The 27050-nt window shown below is 47.0% G+C and overlaps 1 protein-coding gene across 1 annotated transcript in view; it reads left to right on the top strand.

Moving 5' to 3' along the window:
• Positions 1 to 27050, top strand: part of ankrd12 (ankyrin repeat domain 12) — a 54957-nt gene that overhangs the window by 21873 nt on the left and 6034 nt on the right. Inside the window, exons 2-15 of the mRNA XM_063219746.1 lie at positions 1136 to 1267; positions 3705 to 3870; positions 9217 to 9444; positions 9907 to 10076; positions 11247 to 11298; positions 13003 to 13145; positions 15583 to 15730; positions 16683 to 17858; positions 18641 to 18852; positions 19531 to 20966; positions 21135 to 21296; positions 24127 to 24499; positions 24800 to 25515; positions 25797 to 26151. Coding sequence (XP_063075816.1) covers positions 1208 to 1267; positions 3705 to 3870; positions 9217 to 9444; positions 9907 to 10076; positions 11247 to 11298; positions 13003 to 13145; positions 15583 to 15730; positions 16683 to 17858; positions 18641 to 18852; positions 19531 to 20966; positions 21135 to 21296; positions 24127 to 24499; positions 24800 to 25515; positions 25797 to 26151 — 5397 coding nt within the window. The 5' untranslated portion in view covers positions 1136 to 1207. The remainder of the gene's footprint in view (positions 1 to 1135; positions 1268 to 3704; positions 3871 to 9216; positions 9445 to 9906; positions 10077 to 11246; positions 11299 to 13002; positions 13146 to 15582; positions 15731 to 16682; positions 17859 to 18640; positions 18853 to 19530; positions 20967 to 21134; positions 21297 to 24126; positions 24500 to 24799; positions 25516 to 25796; positions 26152 to 27050) is intronic.

A 27050-nucleotide genomic window follows, 5' to 3' on the forward strand; every position in this document is an offset into this window, starting at 1 on the left:
GATCAGCATGCGGTGGTTTCCCCCCTGTCACCAGTGTGTGTGTATGTACAGTGTGTGTGTACGTACAGTGTGTGTGTGTGAACGTACAGTGTGTGTGTGTGTGTGTGAGAGAGAGCACGCGGTGACTTCCCTACTACAAGTGACTCACTATTACCTCTCAAACCGTCACGTCACTGGAGACTTGGGGTGTGTGTGTGTGTACATGAGATTGAGTATGGAGGTGTGAACGAGGGGGTGGGGGAGTTGTGTGCACGAGAGCTGGTGTGTGGGTGTGTGAGAAAGTGAACAAGTGGACAGGGTGTGTATGTGTGTGTGTCGTCTGCATCTGGGGGTGATTTAAAGGGAGTATGATGATGTTGACTGGTGTTTGGGTTTGTCTGGGATGCGTGTGTGTGTGCGCGTGTGTGTGTGTCTGTGTGTGTATGTTCTAACATAGTTCTAGGTGTATTATTCTGCTGTGGCTGTCTATTTGGTTTGTGGATGAAGATTACGTGAGTGTACAGTAACTTTGCACAATCGTTCTGATCTGAAAGAGAGCCTCAGTGAGGGTACCCTGTACCCGGTACCCAGGAGGGCACACGCTGAAACGCGACTGTGCAAAAAAAATAAACAGTTTGATGCCAGGTGCCGCCCCTTTTCTTTGACCCTCTCTCTCTCTCTCCAATCGGAGAGCAGAGAAGTGTGGAAAGGCGATGACTTTGTTTGAACAGATACAACTGACTCGATTGGCTATGGGCTACGTATGCCACATGATACACATTTGCGACGCCCAGTAAACAGCCGTCGTCAATCGTAAACCACCCTGTGCGTGTGTCTGCGTGTGCGTGTATGCGTGCGTGCGCGCGCGGTGCAGGCCCTAGTCTGTGTGTGTTATTATGCCATTTTGCTAACCGTGTGTGTGTGTGTGTGTGTTTGTGTGTGTGTGTGTGTGTGTGTGTGTGTGTGTGTGTGTGTGTGTGTGTGTGTGTGTGTGTGTGTGTGTGTTATGTTTGCTAACCGTGTGTGTTATGTTTGCTAACCTGTGTGTGTGTGTGTGTGTGTGTGTGTGTGTGTGTGTGTGTGTGTGTGTGTGTGTGTGTTTGTGTTATGTCAATTAGCTAACCCATCTCTCTCTCTCTCTGTGTTATCTGTGCAGGTGCAGCATGCGCGGTGCAGGCCCTAGTCTGCTGCCTGTAGGCAGAGGAGAGCCGAGGAGAGCAGAGGCAGCATGGCCAAACCTGGCAGCGACCGGGACACGGCCATGGGGGAGAAGCCAGCAGGCAAGAAGGTGATCTAGCACACACACACACACACACACACACACACACACACACACACACACACACACACCTCCTATAACTAGACGCGGCCATGGGGGAGAAGCCAGCAGGCAAGAAGGTGATCTAGCACACACACACACACACACACACACACACACACACACACACACACACACACACACACACACATACACACACACACACACTACACCTATAACTAGACGAGGCCATGGGGGAGAAGCCAGCAGGCAAGAAGGTGATCTAGCACACACACACACACACACACACACACACACTACACCACACCTATAACTAGACGCGGCCAGGGTGAGGACACCGCAACACACACACACAACTAATCATCATCATCATAATACTGTATTGGCCCGAATATAAGACGACCCCCTCCTTCAGGCTCATGTTTTGTTACCTTACCGTGGCTACCTGACAAGTGGTTACCTGACAAGCGCCAATGCAGCCGTCTGTGCCCACCTGTCAGAAATGCGACACAACATTTCGTATACTTGCAGAGCGCCAGCCAGGCAACCAGTCCAGAGACGGGCCACCTATTGTGCGACGCGCAGATTATCCAAAATGCTTTCTTTATGGCAATCTGGAACCGTCAGCTGTCTCGTCAAATCGCCGCTCGTTTCTTGCATCCAAGTTTTCCGTTGGACTGTAGAAACCGAACGTGACCAAAAGCAGATTGACTGACTTGTTGCATTTGAAACCCAATGCGCTGTCTATCAGCACCATGTTGACATTGTACGTCCGAATAGCATTGTTATGAGGGATATCATCAAATAGGCTCTTCAGCACACAGATGATCATTTAATGGCTGACAACAGTATCCAAAACTACAGGTCGTTCCTCAAATCACCGTTCATTTCCCGCACTTTAGTTTCAACTGGTGCTGTCGGGTGACCAGAGAGAACAACCAAAGCTTTCCTGATAAAACTGTCAAAACCGAACACAAATAAAAGCAGAGCAACGAGTTGCAATTGACTGTTGTTGTTTTTCCTTGCGCTGTCTGCAGTGGCGCCAGCAGAAATAAATCCTCTGGGTGGCTAGTATGAGCTAGGCAAAATCTTGGGGTGGCATACCCGACGAAAACCCCCACAAATGTTGATATACCGGTAGGCCTACTGGGGTTGTTAGATAAATAGGCTAGATAGCCATTTTGTTTATTATTAGGATTAGTTATGTAGGACTACAGTCTTATTTTCTATATTTTCTCAATCTCAAGCACATTGTGTATGATATGATACAATTAGGCCTACTATTTATAAAGTGCTGTCAATCAATTAAAAATTGTAATAATGTAAAATGTCACAAGTTGACAGACACACACACACACACACGTCGAGAAAAAGTGTCTCTCATACTGACACAGGGCCTACATTTTCCCAGTGGGTGCCTTGCTCAATTGGCACCTGAAATAAAAAATCATATCAGCTGAGGCATATTGGTTTTCACACTAACAAATACATCTTCATGAATCTGGTCTGCAAATATAGCAGTTTTCAAACAAATGAAGCTAACATTTTGCTTATAAATGACAGCCCTGCTGACATGCATAATGAGAATGTGCAAGGGTAACTTTCTATAAGTGACTGCTACTAATGTGACCTAGCAAAGGGGAGGACCTCAGATGTTTTGTCAACAAAACAGCAGAGATCAGATATTGATTCAGCAACCATCAATACATCTTCAAGTTGTTCGACTTTGTGTGTAACCTAAAGAAGGGCTGAGCAAGTTGGCATTCAAAACGAAGTATTTGGGGACAGTTTATAAGTGTGAAATGTTAAACAAGCAGTTCTTTTTTTGAAGTAGCATTTCAGTTAGCTGCAGGAGGCTAAAATGCCATTTCTAGTAACAACCAGTTTGAAGTCCTTAAGACACCGTTTGTAATGAAATATGGGCCATAACCTTTCAAAAACAGAGCATAGAGAACGTTGTAAATCATTTATTTACAGATTGACACCTTTGTTGTTGTCCATCTCACTGCTGGACTGCCCGGCCGACGCAACTGAAGAGAAATGAAGAGCTCACGTCACGTCTCTCGATTCGAGGGAGGGGCGGGTCTACCTAGCGTAGCTTGTTATCGTGCATGCTGGGAGTTGTAGTTTAGCTAATGCTACAAGCCATGCAAGCCAGCCAGTTTAACAGATTTTGTTGTGGTGGCTAACGTGGTGGCCACCACTAGCCACCACCTGGGGGCGCCCCTGGCTGTCTGTCCACACTGCATTGACATTGATGGTTGATCTGGACAATGTCTTGATGTCTCCATCATTGAGTGTTGTTGCATTGTTGTGAAGGAGAATGGCTGAATCATTCAGGTTGAGTAAAAGCATTATTTTGACTGACTGGCCTCTCCCTCTCGCTCTCTCTCTCTCTCTCTCTCTCTCTCTCTCTCTCTCTCTCTCTCTCTCTCTCTCTCCACAGAGTAAGGATAAGCTCTCTCCGTTCACCAAGACCCCCAAGTTGGACCGTAGTGAGTTTCTGGGTAAGGAGGGCCTCAAGTCCCGCTCCTCGTCCATGAAGCGCAAACTCTCCTTCACCGCCAGCCCCACACACACGCCACGCAACCAGGAGAAGGACTCGGACACAGGTGAGACACACACACACACACACACACACACACACACACACACAATTGGCAGGCTACAGAGCTCTCCTCTGCTCCCCTGTGGCGTTGACTGGAACTGCAGCCAAAAAGTAGTCTAGTGGTTTGCTGCACAGTTCTGGGGTGTTCCAGAACACTGCTGCAGAGTTCTAGAGTGTTCCGGAACCCTGTTCCTATTCAGCAGCCAGAGCCAGATTAACCCTTTTAATGCCAATGTTATTTTGGTGAAAATGCTTGATTTGGGCATCACATATTCAACAGGCTGTGGCTGGACAGGGGTAACAGATAGAGCCTAACTGTAAATTACAAAAATGTTGAGGAAGACCCAAAGTTTATTTTGGGAGTAAATATGCATACCTAATTAGCATATTATGACGTCACATGGGGCGGCCATTTTGAATTTTTAATTAGTAATGGAAAATATTGATAATTTTCAATAGATTTTCAATAGATTATTGAATTTATTTAGAAATATGTGGCATCCCATTACTGCAGGGATTAAAGTTTTCCGTCGCTATGACGGATTTCCGTCAACTGGATTTTCGTTTGGACGGATTTCCGTCTTTATAATTCATGTCAATTAATTTACAATTTTTACTTTCCAACTGAACTCAAATCGAGAGCACTCCTGGTCATGAGAAGGGAAGGAGAGGTGTGTTTGGTGTACGGATTTAGTTATACACGCGCCATCACCGGTGGTGTCATACAACAGATTCACTCAGTAGTTTTGAGCCATCCCCTTTTCTTCCGTGTTCCAAAAAAAAAAAAAAAAAGTACACGAGCGGTCAGCAATTCGGTTGCGGCGCAGCGCGAGAGATTAAAAAAACAAATAGCCAACATTGTTGCTGATGGCAGAAAAGAAAATAAGTGTAATACTATGTTTAAAGTGCCATGAAATGACAATCATTAAATGAGTTGGACTGATATTCCAATATGGGCTAATAATGCATATGCATGGAATGCATAGCTTGAAGAAGGTAGGACACGTATGTTTCCATTATCATTGCACCTGCCGTGGCGGATAGTTAGAAAAAATGAATAGTTTACTTCGACTGCGCATGATGTCCTTTTCATGAAGGGGTTGCCTTTTAAGCATTGTGACTTTTACTAACATTATTCATAGCTCTAATGGGACGGCTATCATTGGCAGCTAGCTAGGATATGCCATGCGTAATACCATGCCTTTAATCCTCAAAGTTTAGCGCGTTTGACTGGCTACGTGTAGAACTGGGGTCACGGAGGATATCCCTGGCAGAGTCAATATTTTATGCCACGTCTTGCTCTGGGAAACAGTGTTCTGATGGGTGGACTCATGGTCAATAAATGCCGTTTCGGTGTTTCTTTCACTTTCAAGGCTTGTTGTAGGCTACTGTGTGATGCTATTTTTGCTAACTGGAGTAGTGTGCAGCAACAGTTGTGTGTGTGCTTGTTTTTGAGTGGCTAAACGTCTGTGCCCATCTTCTCGGACTATACGCTTCGTTTCAGTTCAGTTATTTGCGCACTGCGCACTCAGGACTGATGGGTGGGTCGTTTGTCTTGATTCGAGTGGAAAGTTGCGCGACAAGCTTGGGAAAGTGTGTTACTTTTGTTAAACGATAGACGTATGTCTGTGACTGTGTCGTGTCCACTTGTAGGAGAGAACACGAGTGCGTGTAGGAATCGGGGACGTTTTTTAAATCAATGGTAAGCGTGTGCCTGGCACCGCACATCGAGAAGCAAAAAAGTACCGGTAGCCATAGGTTTTCAAAACGGTAGAACACAAGAGGTAGACTACAGGATGAATAGTGAAAAACATACAAAATAACCAACAACTAGTTTTCTCCCTCTGATTGCTATGACCAGTGCATTATTTTTTAAAATGTCAGAAATACTGCAAGCAATGCGCACCAGTGCTTTCACCAGAACAGTGTTTGCCCATTCTGATGGGAAAGAAAAATATAGCCTACTACTAAAAAAAACCCATAATGGGATCACTGTATCAACGCATTGCAATTCCAACTCAATAATTCTATGATATCAGCTAGACCATTTTGAAGCAACACTCATTGTGAATCCATTCTGCATAATGTTGTGAACAATTCATAAATAATGGGTAGATATAAGAGGAAATAACCAAAACATGAACCAAATTGCAGTTCAATGTTTGCAGTCTGATATAGTATCCATTATCCCTCCATTCTCGGCCATTTCTAGTCAATCTGGTGGCCTAGGCCTGCCCCTTTCCCTCTTTCCTTTTTCTTGTATTTAGAAATTGGCATATGTAAACATAGCATTGTAGGCCTACATCTGATTGAACACATCTGATCTAGTACCTACAGGTACATTCATACTGAGTGTGTATATAGGCCTACTGAGTGTATAATGAATATTCATTGTTAATGTGAAGTGTAAAGTTTTATGTTGGTTGAAGTTCTGATTTTGTGGCACTTTTTGGTTTTACTGGCGCCCTCAAGACATAGGCCTATTCTGCTCTAGGCGACTGCCCTGTCTGCCTATGCCTAGTGTTGGCTCTGGCACCGTTCCTTGAATAAAACCAGTGTATGTTTCGTTATGAGGGCAGAGCCTGGCTACATTGGTTTTCGTTGGGTTACGGAGTGATACTCGATCGGGTGCCTAACCGGTAAAAAAAGTTCAGTCAGATGACTTTTTTTTGCTTTAATCCCTGTTACTGTCATGTTGTGCACATACATTATGGTCAAGTAAAAAAGTAGTTTTAAGCCTAACATATAGTAAATATTGTAACTAATATTGTAATAATAATAACTAGCAAGAAACGGAATAACTGGGAGGTTGTTGCCTGGAGTGCCAAAAGTGTTTGCATCTACCTGTGACTTTTTAGTCTGTGAAAACCTTTGTCAGACAGGGTAAGCACACATATTCAGTACACATATATGCCTATATAGCCTATTTTACTACACCTGTGACCTATATAGGCTACTGTAGGCCATTTGGATAAGGCGCAGGGGCAATGACCCCTGTATGCATAGGATCATCCTGGATGATCATCAGCATAGCTCAGTGAATGAATGTTACAGATTGTCACTTTTCACAGAACTAATGGGCACAGTGTCAAGATAATGGGCATAAAAAAGGCCTAATTTGTATCATGAGGTGTACCCTTGTGAAATCAGTTTCAGGAAAAGGGGTGGAGAGGCGGAGCAAATCAGCATCACCTCTCCTGTTATCTCAGCTCTATTGACTTATAAACTGCTTCTATTCATTTTGGTATCATAGGCTACTGTTAGGCATACAGACATGGATCGAAAGTACACACAGCCCAATTAGGCCGACGTTGTCACGTTATAGTAGGCCTATAGCCTACTTTATAAGTAGCCTAACACCTAAAGTCGGCTATCTGAAGGCGATTAGAAGCGGCACCATCTCCCCTCACGCATAGCGCAGCGCTTTCCTCTCCAGTCTCTCCGGTTCCGCCCCCTCTTCCATGCTGCTTTAGTGACATGACAAACTCTAATAAAGACCGTCCAACCACGGCGACCAGCCCAGTTTTCAACAAGTCTAAAATATTCGTGTTATAGGGTATGCGTCTTCATTTCGCCGTGCGCAACGGTAAAAAAAAAACAAAAAAAAAACGCGGATATTTCCCCAAGCCATGTATCGAATTTCTACGGGATGTACAACGTCTAACAGGATAATCCATTATTTTTTGTAGCAGTGGTTTTCCTTACGGTCTTTCATAGAGGGAAATGACATACGTTATCTTTATGTTTTAGCTTTTTTGCCTACTCCAGCTTAGGGGAAGACGCACGTCAAAGTTCACCACCAAGTGAAATATATCCTATTTCGATGAACACATGATGACTGCAATCACTTTAGGGGCGACATATGGCATTGTATTGCATATAAAACGCACGACATAGAAATAGTGGTTGCCTATTTAGAGGTTTATTCAGTGAAATTACGCATATCGCCCTGTGGGTTTGGATGACAATAAACGCTTCTCGCATGTTCTAAGGAAATCCCCCGTAACCATTTACAAGTCGCCAAGCAAACACATTCTCACAACCCCGCAAATGTTCATTAGTTTGTGTTCAGGATCATGTTTCCTAGGTCTACACCGTGTTTCTGTGTTTGACAGGGGAGGTCCCAAACAGCCGATTGATCGTCTGTGTTGCAATCTCAGCAGCAACATCTTTTTTCTTATAATAATGGCTGCAATTACTTGAGGGGCGAAATACGCAATTGCATTGCACACAAAACATCATGACAAGTTGTCGTCTGGGGGCAGGCCAACTTGCTTCAGATTTATTCAGTGAATGAAACCAGTCGCATGCGTTCAGCTCGCCTGGAACAGGGCTTCGCCTTCGCGTCGCGTGTGTTCAAATGGGAACTCCCCTACCTAATGAAGTCTCCAAACAAACCTCTTCTCTCAATCCCGAAACTTTCCATTGAGTTATGGTTAGGATCAGTTATGTTTGTAAAACTGTTTATGTATGTAAAACTGACGCCATGTTTCCCTGTGTTTGGCAAGGGGATCTATTTCACTGCCTATTCGAATTGGCTGTTCTTCTCTGTAGCCACGGCTAAGCTAGCAATAGGAGACGCATTGTCTAAGGCCATATTATAAATGTCTACACATATACAATCAACTTGTGAGAAAATATAATGTCACTAAACATAAACCACAAAGACAAATTGCATTTAGAATGTATTTGGGCTTGAATTAGAGGAAATTATGTGCACAATCTCACAACGCCGATCCTCCTTTGTTTTGAAATAGTGACTTGCAACGCAACTTCCGCGTCTGGGTTTTCAGATGGAAATTACTCGGAAAAAAATGCACTAAGAGGGGTCGAAATTCTTAGAAAGGATTGAAGTACCACATGTCTGCCACCCAGTGGAAAGGAGTATGGACAAGATTTTACACTCTATTCGACGTGACAGCCCACCTAATTCAATACCGCGACCTGTCGCAATTTTGCGACGACGGCAGTAAAAGGGTTAATACACAGGCTAGATATCGTTGAAGCCTAGGGCCCCCCACCTGCCAGGGGCCCTCAATATGCCAAAGGAAGGCAATAATTGCAGAACCTCTCTCTCTCTGTCTCTCTCTCTGTCTCTCTCAATTCATTTCCATTCAAGTTTGCTTTATTGTATAGTGCCAAATATTAAAGGCGTCTCCTCTCTCTCTCCTCTCCTCTCTTCTTTTTCTCTCTTCTTTTTCTCTCCCCCCTCTCTCCTCTCTCCCCTCTTTTCTCTTCTCTCTCCTCTCTCTCCTCTCCTCTCCTCTCCTCTCCTCTCTTCTTTTTCTCTCTTCTCTCTCCTCTCCCCCCTCTCCTCTCCTCTTCCCTCTTTTTTCTCTTCTCTCTGTAGAGAAAGATGGTCCTGATAAGAAGCGCACTAAAAAGGAGGCAGGAGGAGGTGGCACTAATAAGAAGACGACCTCCTCCACCACCACCTCCTCTTCCTCCACCTCCTCCGCCTCCGCTTCCAATTCCACTTCCTCCTCGTCCTCCGGCAGCTTCCTGTTTGGGTATCCGCTCTCCGAACGCAAGCAGATGGCGCTGCTCATGCAGATGACGGCACGCGACAACAGCCCAGGTAACGCACACCGTACGCACGGACACACACACGCACACACACAAAGACAACAGCCCAGGTATAGCACGCACACACACACGCAGACGCAGACACAGACACGCAGACGCAGACACGCAGACGCAGACACGCAGACGCAGACACAGACACACACAGACAACAGCCCAGGTATAGCGCGCACACACACACAGACGCAACCAGTGGCGGAACAATTGCACACAGGGCCCTAGGGCAAAACACTGACAGGGCCCCCCCATATGGTCTGCCATGGTCACAATAGGGCCATCAATAGGGGCCCAACAACAAAACAGAAGGGCCCTGGGCCCAGGGGCAAATGTCCCACTTGCCCCCCTATAGCTCTGCCCCTGGTGTTTTTTTCTCCTGTCTCCTCTCTGGCTTCCTCAATCTGTCTGCAATTCACCCCATGTCCTCCGCTCACATGGTATTGATCCTCTCCTCCTCCAGACTCGACTCCTTCCCACCCTCCCCAGACGCCCCAGACGGCGGTGCAGAAGAAGCTTGCGGGGGGCGGCGGCTCAGCGTCGTCGTCACGGCGACAGGACAAGGTCAACAAGCGCAACGAACGCGGCGAGACGCCACTGCACATGGCCGCCATCAGGGGCGACGTCACGCAGGTGAGGCAGCTCATACACACTAGTATACTCATGAACAGCCATCCGGGTACTTTGCAATTAAATTTGCGTTACGCCCCTTTATGGGTGAAAACAAACCGAATGTCTCATTGACTTACATGCTACATCGGCTAACCTAAATGAACAGATTCCATGCTTCAGCCACGGCTGTTTGGCTATAATATTTGAACAGCCGACAGCACAACACGTTTCGGCATGTTGCGCGTGAACAACGCTTGTCTACAGGTCCGTATCTTTCGTTTATTGAACCCCAACATTACCAATTGACTTGTATGGGTTGTTTTCCCCCATAAATGGGCGTAACGCACATAGAAAACGTCACGCCGTTCATGAGTATAACTGAAGAGGCCATCTTGTAGTTCAATTGCCACATCTTATAATGGGTCTCAATGGGAGAAAAGACTACACGCTAGGATAACTGAAGAGGCCATCTTGTAGTTCAATTGCCACATCTTATAATGGGTCTCAATGGGAGAAAAGACTACACGCTAGGATAACTGAAGAGGTCATTGTTGTAGTTCAATAGCCAAGTCTTGTGTCGCATTCCCCGGCGGTAGGAGCTTCACATTATGTAACCAGGAGGCAGCTAACTCCCACTTGAAAGCGTTCCAACCAGCAATTCAAACTTGAACTATTTCTATCACTGTGCACCCATGCTGTGCACTGTCATTGCTGTGTTGACGTCACGATTTCGAAGTCGGGGTACTTCGATTAGGCTCCAGCTCGTGACTTGATAATTCCACTTCAACAGGCGTTCCAGTGCATTCAGGCGTTTCAACATGTAGGAGGTCATAAATATCCCATCTCCCACCCTCGGGGAATGCACCGTTATCATGGGTTTCAATGGGGGGGGTACTACACGCTAGGCTGCCTGAAGAGGCCATTCTTGTAGTTCATTATCCACATCTTGTAATGAGTTTCAATGGGAGAAAAGACTACACACTAGGCAAACTGGGTTGACAACGTGGCGAGTTGTAAATGCCATTACTCATTGGACACCTCTCTCTCTCTCTCTCTCTCGCTCTCTCTCTCTTTCGCTCGCTCGCTCTTTCTCTCTCTCTCTCACTCTCTTTCTCTCCCTCTCTCTCCCCCCCCCCCATCTCTCTCTCTCTCTCTTTCGCTCGCTCGCTCTTTCTCTCTCTCTCTCTGCAGGTGAGGCAGCTGATCAGCCTCGGAGCTGATGTCAACGTCAAGGACTTCGCAGGTGAGGATACACTCACACAGCTGGAAACCAGTGTTAATTTCGTGACGAAATATTTTCGTCATAAATATTCGTAACGATTGTTTTTCCCCTGACGACAATACAACGATGACGAAAAAAACAGCATGCGTTTGTACGAAAAATATAACGATATTGATTAATATTTTCGTCAAAAAAATAAAAATGTGACTACAATACCACCCGAGACGAAAACCAATAGGAAGCATTTTTGTTAATATGTCACTGAAACATTGGAAAAGAATTGCCTGCTATTTCGCAAGTCGCGACCCTCATCTGCTCCGCGTCTCCTCCCTCCTCCCCTCCCTCACACACACACGCAGCAGGCACAGTGACAGGCAGTGGCCGTGACCCTTTTTTAACAGCAGTAGCCTACTTTTCAGTGCAATCCTGGCTGGAAAAAATATTGTTGCCCATTTATCCATGACGAAGAAGTTTAAGCAGTCATGAAATAGGTGGTGGTGCTGTCGCACAGTAGCAAACATCTTTCTCTGCATTTTTGTGGAACTTCTCCACTCCCTGCGCTTTCAAAAACCTGCTACCCGACGGTCGTTGTCTGATCTTTTTTCAATGTAGGCTAATGTAAGGGTCTATAGGCAAAAGCCTTCTGATAAGAATCACTTTAGTGCCGATCGCAAAGGATTTGGAAGTGTGGAGTTTTGCGACTTGTTTCAGTCAAGGACACTGAAATAGGAAGTGAACGACCCTACCACGCTTTCAAATGAGTTACTGCAATAACGTCTTGCGAATGCATGCAACCATGGACACAACCATGTCAACGCGAGTGCGTGTCACGTGCCATCACAACTTTGCATCAAGCAAATAATATGCAACAGCTTGCAATACGCGCACGAGAGACGTCTTCCAACAGGTGCCGTGTAACGCCTGCATGCACCTACTGCACCCCGCGACGCTCTTGATTACTGGTATACCCACAAGTAGGCTATTTTTTCATAAAGTCCCGTTTTCCCCCGAAGTCGTTCTAAAATATCGACAGAGATTTATGAGTGTCACGGCCTTGATTTTTTTTACACATTGGGCTTATAGGATACTCTGGCAGTTTTTTTTTCCATATTTTCTTATTAGCCTACAATATGTTATTTTAATCATTGATTTCCCCAAATGGTATTTTAGTTTGACAATTTTATAGAGAAGTGTAGACAAGAGGAAATAATGTAATAGCCTATTTTAGTCGACTAAAATTATTTTAGATTTCGTCGACTAAAATTGTATGAATTTTAGTCGACTAAAACTAGACTAAAACAAAAATGATTTAAATGACTAAATTGTGACTTAAACTAAAATTAAATTTTCGTCAAGAGACTAAAACTAAAACTAAATTAAAAATTCCTGTCAAAATTAACACTGCTGGAAACATACACCTGGATACACAAAAACACACGCGCACACACCATAGTTTACATGCACTTGCACGCCCACACACCTACATACACACACATACATACACATTTGGGTCGACGTCATCGTGGCGTTGTCTCGACATTAACATCAGCGCTAAAGACATCAGGAGTGGGCGGGAGGGCCACTGACCATCTGTCTTTTCCTCCTCTCCTGTGATTGGCTAGGCTGGATGCCGCTGCATGAGGCATGTAACCTTGGCTACCACACACACACACTTGTCTAGACATTTACATCAGCTGACCGCGTCTCTGTCTCCTGATTGGCTAGGCTGGACTCCGCTGCATGAGGCCTGTAATCTTGGTTTCTACGAGGTGGCGAAGGTTCTGATCTCGGCGGGGGCAGAGGTCAACACGCAGGGCCTGGACGACGACACACCACTACACGACGCCTCCAGCAGCGGACACAAGGAGGCGAGTACACACACACACACACACACACACACACACACACACACACCACTACACGACGCCTCCAGCAGCGGACACAAGGAGGTGAGCACACACACACACACACACCACTACACGACGCCTCCAGCAGCGGACACAAGGAGGTGAGCACACACACACACACACACACACACACACACACACACACACACCAGTGCTTTACACTAACTTTTTCGCTTACCAGCCATTTTGGCTAGTGGTTTTCGTGACTCACTAGCCATTGGGCCTTTTCACTAGCCATAATTTTCTTAACCATCATAGCAGCTTTAATGAATTATATAATAGGCTGTAATAATGTAATGTAGGATAATATAACATAATATAACATAAAATAATATAATATATTATATTATATTATATTATATTATATTATATTATATTATAATATAATATAGGGTCTAATAACTAGAATTGTTGTTAATTGGTCCATGCATGCATGCTATAAGAACAGATTAACTCATCTGAGGAATTGCATAGCCGTGCAGAAACACCAAGCACAGTGTTGTGGAAGGGCACAAATGTAAGCTACATGAGAGCAAAATATTTCCGTCTTTGATCTGAAGGGCACTTTCGATGCGCAAAGTAGATGGTGCAAAGTCATTGCCAAGCTTCGCATGTCCTCGGTCATGGATGTAGAATAATACCTCTTCTGGAATATTTTCTCATAAAAGTAGGCTATCTAGGCCTACTAGAAGGCACACACATATGCGGCCGGTAACTACAGAAGGAGCTACGACTTCCTATCATTCCGTTTAATATTGAGTTGTTTAAAAAATATAAACGGACGCAAAGCAAGATGGGCACATGCGAAGGGACATGGGACATGATTTTGTACTGTCTGGAAGGCTACTACTGCGCGTTGTTTAAGCCCCGTTTGACAGTCGGGAACAACGGCACAAGAAACATGGAGGAATATTAAGGTATGAAGACATACAGGCAAATCAGAAAATGATTTAAACCGAACATTATTAATGCCGCATGTGTCCTTGTCTTATCACTGCGCTAATTAGTCTCAAGACTTTCTCAAGACTGAGGTGTTCTCCTCTCGCCTTGTTCATTTAATGTCCACTACTACTATGCATTGTACTAATGACAGATTCCAAAACAGGTCAGTTGAGATGAACTTCGCTACTTTATTTTCACGTGAAGGTTTTCAGTGGCATTTCCAAACGCGCGCTGATGTGCCGGTAGCTCGCTGCTGCCACTCATATTCGCAAGACTAGCTCTATCTGCAGATTCCTCTCCTGCGTGAGACACAGGTGACACGTGACACAGGTGCTTCATGGGTATTGTAGGCTCGCGAAATCGCATTGCATTGCGTTTGTAGCAAAGACGGTCCGAGGGAAAAAACTACAAAATGCGGTGCCTCATCATTTAGAATAGTGACGGACCCGCCAGAATGGCTAGTGAACCTTCGGTATCTACTAGCCAACGCCGACTTTCACCCGCATTTGGCTACCTGGCGTGTGTTAGTGTTAAGCCCTGACACACACACACACACACACACACACACCACTACACGACGCCTCCAGCAGCGGACACAAGGAGGCGAGTACACACACACACACACACACACACACACACACACACACACACACACACACACACACACACACACACAATGCTGATTTAGCAGTTGTAAATGGGGAGAAACAAGGATATGCAGCGCTGAGCTCTAGCTACTCTAGGGGTGGGTATTGGCAAAGGGTTCACGATTCGATGCGCATCACATGCGACACACATGCCACGATGCGATACTATCACGATGCATTGCGAGTCATGTACTACTGTGATGCATTGCGATATTTACTTCAGTAAATGTGTAAAATACAGCTTATTTGTCAGTTGCTGTGTCGCTTTCTTAAGTCAGTTCATTCTATTTAAGCATTCTATCATCTGGGAGAGAGCTTACATCACAACAGAAATATTACCTATTCTCTACTGAACAAAGTAACCCGTGGCAAATCGAATTTTATTGTTATCAAATAATCAATTGTCATGACTCCATGCAGTATATTGAGAAAATAAGTATCACGATACCTTGTCATGAATCGATGCATTGTATCGTGAGAGTAAGTATCGCGATGCATCGATGCAACGATTATTTTGCACACCCCTAGCTACTCGTCCTGGTCGGACAACATCACTGGTTAAGATGAGATGAACAATCTCCCCAGCTAGCACAGACTAGCGAATCGGCCGATTAGCTTTTCTTTTTTCGAGAGGACTTAACTTTGTTTGTAAACGTAAATAGTTTGCAAGACGCCAACACGATGATATGGTGAAATGAATTAATGAAGCTGCTTTTCCATTCTATCTCTGGCTGTGTGACAAACGTTTTTACCTTGTAAATGTGTGTCCTGAGTTAATTTTGTGTGTGTGTGTATATGTGTGTGTTCAGATTGTGAAGCTGCTTCTGCGCCATGGTGGCAACGCGTTCCAGGCTAATAAGCTGGGCGAGCGGCCGGTGGACGTGGCGGACTCCAAGGAACTGGAACTGCTGCTGAAGGGGGAGATACCACTCTCAGACGCCGAGGAGACCAGCTCATGTAAGACCTGGAGTGGGGTGTATGTGTGTGTGTGTGTGTGTGTGTGTGCGCGTGCGTGCGTGCGTGCGTGCGTGCGTGCGTGCGTGGACTGCCGCTCTCAGACGCAGAGGAGACCAGCTCATGTAAGACCTGCGTGTGCGTGTGCGTGTGCGTGCGTGTGTGCGTGTGTGTGTGTGTGTGTGTGTGTGTGTGTGTGTGTGTGTGTGTGTGTGTGTGTGTGTGTGTGTGTGTGTGTGTGTGTGTGTGTGTGTGAGGACTGCTGAGCTCCGACACCGAGGAATTTTGGAAAGAAAGTGCTTATTGACCACTTATAAAGTGCAAGACATGACGGGTGACAGTGATGGACTGGTAACAATGTCAGTCTGTAAAATGTCTTGTATGTGTCTCGTCCTGACAAGGTATAGAGAGCAAACGTAATTTCATTTCCCTTGTATGTCTTGTGCATATGAAGAAAAGAAAGTGACATTAAAAGCTGACTTGACTTGACTTGACTTGACTAAGCACTTTACACAGCGATACAATATCCAGAGATATTCTATAGAGATATGCCAACATAATAGGTTTCTATGGGCACCTAACGCGACCAGGTTCCGGTCTGCCTAAAGGGGCGTGTCATAATGCTCCTACAATGAAAAGAACAGTCCTTAGGTCTGCCTAGGTCTGCCTAAAGGGGGGCCATAATAGAACCAGGAAACAATGGGCCAATGGAACCTCTCTCTCTCTCTACTCTCTCTGGCGTATCTTTAAGTTAATATTTTTGGGGGGAAAACTGTGTGTAGTCAAATAAAAAGCGTTCTGCACCCTGTTTCTCGAAAGCATCGTCGCTAACCAGTTAGCAACTTACTAACTTACAATGGGAAATTGCATTGCAACCAAGTAAGTTGCCAACTTGGTTAGCAATATTGTTGTTGAGAAATGGACCCCTGATTGTTGTTGTTGTTGTTTACTGTAGACTCTGAGGACCCGCCCTCCGTCAACCCCTCCAGCGTTGACGACGACAACATGGACGACTCCGATGTGGAGAAGGACTCGGAACCCGGCAACAAGCAGCAGCAACCGTCGTCATTGGCAACGGGGGGGACGAAGGCCTCCTCTTCATCCTCAGGTGGCCTGGACGAGTACGAGTTCAAGGACGAAGAAGAAGAAGAGGAAGAGGAGGAGGAGGAGGATAAGAGGACTAGAAGGAGAAGAGAAGAGGAGGAGGATAAGAGGAGTAGAAGGAGAAGAGAAGAGGAGGAGGATAAGAGGACTAGAAGGAGAAGAGAAGAGGAGGAGGATGACGAAGAGGAGGAGGAGCAGTTGAGCAAGGCGCTGAGTGACCGGCGGAGGCGCCACCTCCTGCGGCGAGACCTCCCTCGTCAGGACGAGGAGGCGCAGCCGAGAGGAGGACGCAACCACTACACCTCCTCCAAGCAGCCTGCGGGCAAGAGCGACGCCACAACGCCCAACGCCAACGCAACCTCCGCAAAACCCAAGAAGTCCAAAACGACGGCGACGGCGGCGGCAACGCGTGCGTTCTATTGCACTTCGGACAGCTCTAGTGATGAGGGCGACAATACCATGACGATGACACCCACCGCGGAGAGGGAGAGGCAGAAGGAGAAGGGGTCTTCTCCGCCGCGGACAGAGTCTGAGACGAGCAGGACTGCCAAGTCGTCAGAGAGCAGGAGTCATAAGAAGGAGGCTCAGCAGGGAGGAGGAGGAGGAGGAGGAGTGGGCTCGGACCTCGTCAAGGACAAAGGCAAGGTGAAACGGAAGAGCAAGAGCCAGAGCAAGAACAAGGAGAACCAGGAAGTGTTGTCACGTGACGACGGCAAGGAGAACAGCGCCAGCAAGGCGGCCATGATGCTCTACTCCTCCACCTCCTCCACCACCACCTCCTCCGAGAGGGAGGTGGCCGCCGTCGTGGACAAGGTTAGCAGAGGAGGAGGAGGAGCAGGAGGGGAGGAGGACTCCCACTTCAAGATGTCCTTCAGCCCCAAGGACGACTCCTCAGTGCATCTGTTCCACCTCTCTGCCGTGGTCAAGTCTCCCAAGCTGAGTGCCAACCACAGCCTTCAGAACCCCGCCACCACCACGCCACTCAAACAGGACAACTCCAAGGCCTGCGCTACCCCGGCAACCACAGGTAGGCCTGGCCCATATGACCATATGTACAATACAAACGCAGAAAAAAAGTTGAGACCACTACAAAATTATATTTCTCTGATTTTACTATGAAAATCAGGCTTATAAAGTTAATATGATGTTATTTTCTTTGCCTTTTTGAGGTCTGGAAACATTGCATCTGTTGTTATTTAGAGCATTTGCGGAAAATTATAAATTGTCAAAATAACACGTTTCATTCGATATTCGGAGGAAATGTAATTGGTAGTTTATAGAATGGAATACCTTTGCTTGATTTACTCAAACGCATACCTATCCATAGTAAAATAAAGCAAACTGGGGTGCATTTCTCGAAAGCGTAGTTGCTAACTACGGTAGCTACTTTGTTTGTTGCAATGCAATTTCCCATTGGCAACTACCCAAGTTGCTAACTGCTAACATCTATGCTTTCGAGAAATACCCCTGAACATTTCGAACTTCGAAGTAGTCTCAATTTTTTCCACGGCTGTATATCCTTATCGTGATAGGGCATGATAGACACTTTTCTTATCCTCTATATATAGCTGAAAACATATGTTATTGTGATATAAAGTAAGATATATTGACCAAACCGAGGCAGGGCTGGGCAATATAACAATATATAAAAGTGTCCAAGTTCATCACCATAGAAACGATAGAGAAAGGGGACACGATAAAGAAAATAACTTTAAAACATTTGTATTGTGGTATATTGTGATATCGTTATCATGATATCGTTATTGTGATCTAAAGTAATCCATAACATGAGGTATGTTTTTTTTCCAGCACTAGCGACAGGGGATGCAGCCTGCCCGGCGGCGGAGGGCGTGAAGCTGAACCACTGCGGCGCCGGCGTTGCGGACGGGGAGTACTGCCTGGAGAGCACCAGCAGTAAAGGATGCAAACACAAGGAGAAGAGCAAACACCAGCAGAAGGAGGTGAAGAAGGAGGAGAAGGAGGAGGAGAAGACCAAACACCTCCTGCACCAGAAGGAGCAGGTGAGAAACACAGAGCTTTGTTGCCAAATGAGGTATTACTGGGAAATTGTAGCCTGGTAAACCAGCGCCACCCGCTGGAAGCAGAAATTATTTCAGCTGCGAGTGGGTCTGGCCTCGGATCTGAGAACGTTTTGAACACTGTGCCCTGAGTCTGGCAAACCCAATCACAACGCAGAGATTTGTTTTGAATCAAAGCGGGCGGGTTTTGAGGGAGTGACGACGAATCTCGCAACACCGTTGGGAAAGCACATCAACGGCAAAGATCGCCGATTGGTCAGAGCGCCGGCACGGTTTGAAAAAACAACAGGTCGTTCTCATCAACAATCTTCGGAGGTATCGTTCATCGGGGCCAGACTAAATTACTCCGGTCTCACATTTAGGCTGGTTTATCAGGCTAGGGAAATTGACATTTTTGTTTTGTCTTTTTGCCACGAAACTGTTTTTGTCCTTATTCTATTTATCACTGTTAGAATTGAAAATATAATGAGCACTTTTTTTTATCATTGGCCATTTATCTTAAATTGGTTGAAATAATCACTAAATTAAAATTATTAGTTTTATTTTCCTTATTATTTCATTTTATCATTGACCATTTATTTTAAATCGTTTAAAATTATCAGTTTTATTTTCCTTATTATTTTATTTCATCTTATTATTTTTATTCTTGTTATTTTGCAGAGGGATCAGCTGGCGGCCATGATGGAGGGAGACGACGGCAGCTCCAGCCCCTTCAAGGACGCCGGTTGCCACAGCAACAGCATGGACAGCACGGACGGCTCGCTGAGGAAGACGCTGGACAAAGACGGCAAGGTGGTGAAGAAGCACAAGCTGAGGCACAAGGAGAAGGAGAAGGAGAGAGAGAAAGAAAAAGAGAAGGAGAGAGAGAAGGAGAGGGAGAAGGAGAGGGAGAAAGAAAAAGAGAAGGAGGGAGAGAAAGAAAAGGAGAAGGAGAGAGAGAAGAGCCGGAAGGAGTGCGAGGCCGACCGGAACCGGCACCACCGAGACCGAGCCACCAAGGACACCAAGGACGCGAGGAAAACGGACCAGGGTCAAGGCCAACGGAACGCCAGCGCTCCGGAGTTCGACCGAGAGTTCTGGAAGGAGAACTTCTTCAAGAGCGATGAGAAGGAGGAGCTTATGTCCATGGGGAAGAACAACAATAGCAGCAGCAGCAGCAGCAGCAGCAGCAGCGACTCCTCACAGAGCGGCACCTCCTCCACCCAGAAACCCCCTACCTCCTCGGAGATATCGCCCCCTGCTGTCAAGGAAGAGAAGGGCGCCACCTCCATTAAAGAGAAGCATATTGGTAGTAGCAGCTCTAGCGGCGGCAAGGACAGGCGACCGAAAGAGGAGCGGGAAAAAGAAAAGGAGAGGTCTGTGAAGAAGGAGAAGAAGGAGACCGCCGTCTGCAAGGAGGAGAGGAGGGATGGAAGGGAAGGAGCGAGAGAGGAGAGGGGGGGGAGCAGTAGGGAAGGAGAGAGGGAAGCGGAGGAGCGCGTGTTGTCAGACGGCCTGGAGGACTCCTCCCAGCACAGCGTGAAGGAGGAGGCCGAGGAGAAACCTGTCGCCGCCGACCACCACCATCCTCCAGACCAGCAGGAGGCGCCAGAGAGAACAACAACAACAACAACCACCTCCTCGACCCGCGACAAACCAGAGAAGAAGCCCACGACCACCTCCTCCTCCTCCTCCAAGGCAGACCGGGAGGCCGACAAGTCGACGGATAAAAAACATCCCGACAAGGAAAAGAAGATCAAAGCGGAGCACTGCCCTGAGAAATGCGACCCGCTAAGCTCCTCCTCCTCCTCGGACCGGTGGAAAGACCGGGAGAAGACGACGACGTCATCGTCAGGTGGTAGTAGTGGCGGCGATAAAAACAAGGAAAGCGAAAAACTGAAATCAGTTTCGACGCCAGCGAAAAAGCACGAGGAAAACCGTAAGAGCGGGAAGGAGAAGCCGGATCGGAAAAGCGAGAAGGAGCGCCCCGAGAAGGAGCACGCTGCTGCGGAGCACCGAGACCGAGACAAGACCAGCTCCGACAGGAAAGCCAAAGGCCCCGAGAAAACAACAGACCACAAGGAGAAAGAGCGAACCAAGGAGAAGGAGAAAGAGCGGTTGGTTTCTTTTCTTTGTTGATATTAGCAGTACAATTGCTAGCATTACATTGGGGATTAACAATAATTATTATTTTAATATGCACTCATCTCAAATATACCTCTTCAAAATGTAATTGTGTCATGTCAATAAAGCTCTAATGAATTGAATTGAAACTGAATTGTTAGGGAGAGGAAGAAGGATAAGTCTAAGGAGAGCTCGTCCTCGTCCTCCTCGTCCTCTGGCTCCAACCTGAAGCTGCTCCTGGACGATAAGAAGGGCTCCTCATCCGAGAGCAGCAGCCGGGGAACCAGCACCCCCTCCAGGCAGAAGGAGGACACCACACCCCGGTAGGGACCTGTACATGACACTAGCTCAGTGGTTCTCGACCATAGAGGTAGAAAATAACACTAGAGAGGACACAGCAATTTGCGACAGCACTGGGAAATGGCAGCTGGAGCTTCCCAACTTCCGTAGGTAGTGTAGGTACTTTCAGGCAATGCAAGTCAATGGAGAACACGCCCACCCCTGTCAAGAAATTAACTAAAACTGTGTAAATATGAAGTAACACTTTAATCAAAGACCAGATTTGAAATGTCAGACTAAATGTCTACTTAAATCATATGAGTCGATAAAATACATTTAAAAATCAAATAATATCTTTTGTGAACATAGTTAGCAACACACTTCAACTATTGTCCTTGTATAGTGTGTTGATGGACATTTTCACATGATTAAGCCATTTTTGACAGAGGTGAGCCTCGTTCTCCGTTAATTTCCATTTCTCTGATCTACCTACAGATAATGGCCGTAAAAAGGGGGGCGGGGTCCTCTCTAGTGTTATTTTCTACCTCTATGTTCTCAACCTTTTTTGAAGAAACGCCCCCTTGTCCTCATCGCAAGTCTCCCAACTCTCCAATTGGCATCATCATACGACTGACCACGCCCCCTTAGTATTCAAAAATTAAATGGACTAATGCCCGCCAATGGCAACTAAGCACCGCCTCCTCTCAGCTGTATCCTTCTCAACGCCCCCCTAGAGCTCTCCAACGCCCCCATTGAGAAACACTACACTTTATTACATTATATTACATTACACATAGCTGAAGCTTTTATCCAAACCGATGTAGTTATTTAGGTACAGGGTATTGGTTACAGGCCCTGGAGCAGTGTGGGGTGAGGTGCCTTGCTCAAGGGCCCTTCAGCCATGGGTGAAGGTGGTGGCAAGGGTGGGGTTTGAACCTGCAACCCTCTGATTTAAAGGCCAGGGGCCACATAACAGAAAAAATCCTAAATGCTCATCCTAACTTAAGATAGGAACAGTAAGATAGGAAAAATCCTAACTTCCTATTACAGAACGACTTCCTAAGTCCCTAGCCGTTTCTTATCTTATTTTTGCCCCCCCATCCTATCTTAAATTAGGAATTCCTAACTCCTCTATCATACTGATTTTTTCGATTGGTCGTGTCTGTTTCTGCCATTTCGAATGTGCACGAGATTGATAGAATGTAACGACTTCACTTTTGAAGCGGCGGGCAGCCAGTTGTAGCCTTGGCTTCGTGTTGGGGATGAACGCAATAGCCTAATTATTAATAATTACGGACGAAAAAATACAGTGAATTTAAGGAGGGCGTTAATTTCCATCATTCATGTAGGCTACATTTGTAGCTAAGAATCCTCAAAAGTTTCCTCATAGCCGTGTTGTCAGTTTCAGCAGTTCCCGTCACAAATCTGCCACCTGAATGCTGTTTTAGCAATGTGCAATTCCCATGATCAAGTAGCTTATTCAAATCAATGAAACGGGCGACGAAACAAGTCACATCGACTGTCAGCCTAAACAACAACAGTCATCATTCTGGGATGCCTCCGTGTAGTGAACTAAAGACATTTTATTGATCATAGAAACATTCTTAGTTTGAATGACAGCGGGAAGATGGGAATTGAGGAAGGGAGAACAAGGTGCGCCTGCCTGTGTGACTGCACTGACAGAGGACGAGGGAGAGCGAGAGGAATCGGATCATCAAATAGGGTAACTTTTGAACAACGCTACGCAACCTAGAAATGCTAAACTCTGTTTAGCATAATATCTACACCGTTAACTTTGTGAGGACAAATGGATTAGTTTTGTGTAGGCCTAACTTGTCCTGTTCAACTCCTGAGAGGAGACTTTGGCGAGGGAGCGCACGTTGTGCTCATAAGCCTGTCACAACATCAGCACATAGGCTACGTGAAGTCCGTTGCTTTTTTGTTGGACGTTGCAAAATCAGTCTTTGATGTGCAAACCCCATGGTCAAAGTAGGCCTAATTCAAAGGCTACACTTGTTAATAGGAAATGTGTTTGGCTTTCAAACTATTTTCTTTTTTAATTTCTAAATAAAGGTAGGCTATATTGCATGGATAAAACAATGACAGGCTTCAAATGGTAAAATTATTTAGGCCTACATCAGGCAACTATGGAATTGTAGCCTGCCTGGTTGGGAAGCTACTGTGGTAACCGTACCAGTGCCATTCTTTCTCTCTTGAAAACAAAATGCTCCCATTAACCCAGGCATCACTGCTCTAGGTGTTTTGGTTTGATGCCCCATGTTGCTAACATTGTGCATAATGCAAAATGAAGCACCAGTAACAGTGGTATCCTGAGTTTAGGACAGGGTGTATGGTCTCCTAACTTAGGCATCCTAAGTTAAGATATTCCTAACTTAGGATGCTTCTGGAATGGCTATATTCCTATCTTAAGATAAGATAGGATTTCTTCCTAAGTTAAGTTAGGAAACCTCCTTCTGTTATAGCAAAATTCCTAAATCCCTTCCTATCTCAAGATAAGATAGGATTTCAGACTTAGGAAGTTTCTGTTATGTGGCCCCAGCGCTCTAACCATTGAGCCCTGACCGCACAAGGCTTCTCCAAGGCACAAGGGACCTACTTCTAGAATGCTGTAACCTATGGCAACCTACTTCTAGAACGCTGTAACCTATGGCAACCTACTTCTAGAACACTGTAACCCATGGCAACCTACTTCTAGAACACTGTATCCTATGGCAGCCTACTTCTAGAACGCTAGCCTGTAACCGATGGCAACCTACTTCTAGAACTCTAGAACATTTGCAGCAGTGTTTTTCTCTTCCTTAAGTCTTGCGACATGTTGTCCTGACTTTCTTTTCTGCACACCCCTACTTCCAGGACGCAAGACAAGGAGCGAGAGAAGGACCGGGACAACAAACGGGAGCGAGATCGGGACTCGGATCGCCACAACAGGGACCGGGATCGCGATCGAGATCGGGAGCGACACAAGGACAAGGACAAGGAGAAGGAGAAGGAGAAGGAGCGCTTGCAGCAGCAGCAGCAGAGCAAGACGCCCAAGTCCAACAAGTCGAGCGAGTCGGGCTCGGAGGCGGCGGAGCGGGATCGAGAGCGGGATCGGGACCGGGCCTCCAAAGTGTCCAAAGCCTCTCCGTCCTCGAGAGACGCCGCGCGGCCCAAAGAGAAGCGTCTGGTCAATGACGATCTGATGCAGACCAGCTTCGAGCGCATGCTCAGTCTCAAGGACCAGGAGGTACACACAAACACACACACACACGCGCACACACACACACGCGCGCGCACACACACACACACACACACACACACACACACACACACACACACACACTTATACACACACACACTTATACACATACACACACACACAGTTCAGGACCCCAAGGGTATTGCAAAAGCACATATATTACTGATTCTGTAACACAATCTTGGCCTCGTCAGGTAGTGTAGTGTAATGTGTAGTCTTTTCTCCCATTGAAACCCATTGTAAAACATGACTTTTGAACTACAAAAATGCCCTCTTGAACCTTTTCAGGTGGAGCAGTGGCACCGTAAGTACCTGGAGAAGATCAAGCAGAAGGAGCGCGAGCGGATGAAGCAGCAGCAGAGGCCTGGTGGCAGCAGCAGTGACCCGAGCAGCAAGCAGAAGAGCAGCAAGGACAAGGACAAGTCTAATAGAACCGCGCCCTCCTCCTCCTCCTCTTCGGCAGCGGATTCCTCCTCTGTCTCCGTCGCCGGCGGCAACAAGGAGCTCCTGCGGTCCCGGAGCTCGGAGGCGTCCGAGAGTCGCCACGACAACAGCAGCAGCCGCGACAAAGCGCCGCGGGACGCCACGAGCGGCGGCAGGACGTTGTCTCTGGATTCTAAAAATCTGTCGTCGTCGTCGTTTGGGAAGCTGGCGCCCTCCGCCGCCGCGCTGGAGAACAGCTTGAGCCGGTCGCCGCGGCCCGACAGCGAACGCTCTGCGGCAACGACAACGACCGCAACGGGCCTCATGTCCCGCTCTGTTTCCATGGTGTCCGTGGCCAGCTCCGAGGACTCGTGTCACGCGCACAGCACGCGGCCGGCCGAGTACGACTCGGACCTCAACCTGGAGGCGTCCGACTCCCAGCCGCCATTCCTGCCGTCTTCCCTCAGCTCCAACCTCCATCTGCAGTCCTCCAAATCACCGCTGGTACACGACAGAGACAGAGACAAAGACGCCAGCAACAGTCTTCCGGAGGCTCAGAGTAGCAGCAGCAGCAGCAGCAGGTACTGGCAGGTGTTCTTATTCTTAACTTATTTTTATGTAGCATTTTGTAAAAAAAATTTAAATGTGTGCAATATCTTTTTGACTTTTTAATTTTACAATTGTGTGCAATACTTTTTTGTTATTATTATTTTTAAGCAACAAACCTGTCAAGGGACAAAAGATGGAATTTATTATGGCCTTATGGCTACAATCTTGTATATTTTTTCATCTTCTTTTAAATGCTAGTCATATATGCTGCTGTCCCTTTGTTAAATAAATCAACGTTATCTATAACCTTTAGGACTCCCGTGTCCCTATCGGGCCGCCACGTGTCCCCGTACCTGAAGGCCATCCTGGACGAAGACGCCAGGCCTGCGCCGACCGGCGGCCGAGGGTTTGAGGACGCCCAGAAGTCCGGCTCAGTGGCCCTCCAACACCCCCAAAACGACGAGCTGAGGTCTCGGACAGAACCAGCAGGAGGAGGTGGACCGTCAGAATCGAGTTTGCTGCTGCAGGTGCCTGATACTCAGAGCCAGAGCCAGAGCCAGTCCACACCCACGCCGTCTGTTGCCGCGGAGACCGAGGGTCTTCCTCACCCAGAAGGGGAGGGTGCTGGTGCCGCCACTACCACTACCACCGGCCCACACGCCACACAGGTAATAACTTGGACCACCACCACTACCACCGGCCCACACGCCACACAGGTAATAGCTTGGACCACCACCACTACCACCGGCCCACACGCCACACAGGTAATAACTTGGACCACCACCACTACCACCGGCCCACACGCCACACAGGTAATACCTTGGACCACTACCACTACCACCGGCCCACACGCCACACAGGTAATAACTTGGACCACCACAACTACCACCGGCCCACACGCCACACAGGTAATACCTTGCACTACCACTACCACCGGCCCACACGCCACACAGGTAATAAGGTGGACCACCACCACCACCACCGGCCCACACGCCACACAGGTAATACCTTGGACTACCACCACTACCACCGGCCCACACGCCACACAGGTAATACCTTGGACCACCACCACTACCACCGGCCCACACGCCACACAGGTAATACCTTGGACTACCACCACTACCACCGGCCCACACGCCACACAGGTAATACCTTGGACCACCACCACTACCACCGGCCCACACGCCGCACAGGTAATACCTTGGACCACTACCACTACCACCGGCCCACACGCCACACAGGTAATAACTTGGACCACTACCACCACTACCACCGGCCCACACGCCACACAGGTAATACCTTGGACCACTACCACTACCACCGGCCCACACGCCACACAGGTAATAACTTGGACTGCAATGAACTGCACTGTAGGCGCATTCAGGCCGACTGAGAACCGTGCTGGTTCCCGTTCCCTAATCACCTAATGTTGAACCGGCCGTCGTGTTCACGCCATAGATATTATCGTTCGCGAACCGGTAATTTTGTTCGCAATGTGAACCGCAAAATTCTAGGTTTTTCTCCGTGAACCGTGACAACAACGTGGCCGTCATCAGGTTCATCCGGG

Source organism: Engraulis encrasicolus, chromosome 16, assembly GCF_034702125.1.
Source record: "Engraulis encrasicolus isolate BLACKSEA-1 chromosome 16, IST_EnEncr_1.0, whole genome shotgun sequence".
Classification (NCBI taxonomy): domain Eukaryota; kingdom Metazoa; phylum Chordata; class Actinopteri; order Clupeiformes; family Engraulidae; genus Engraulis; species Engraulis encrasicolus.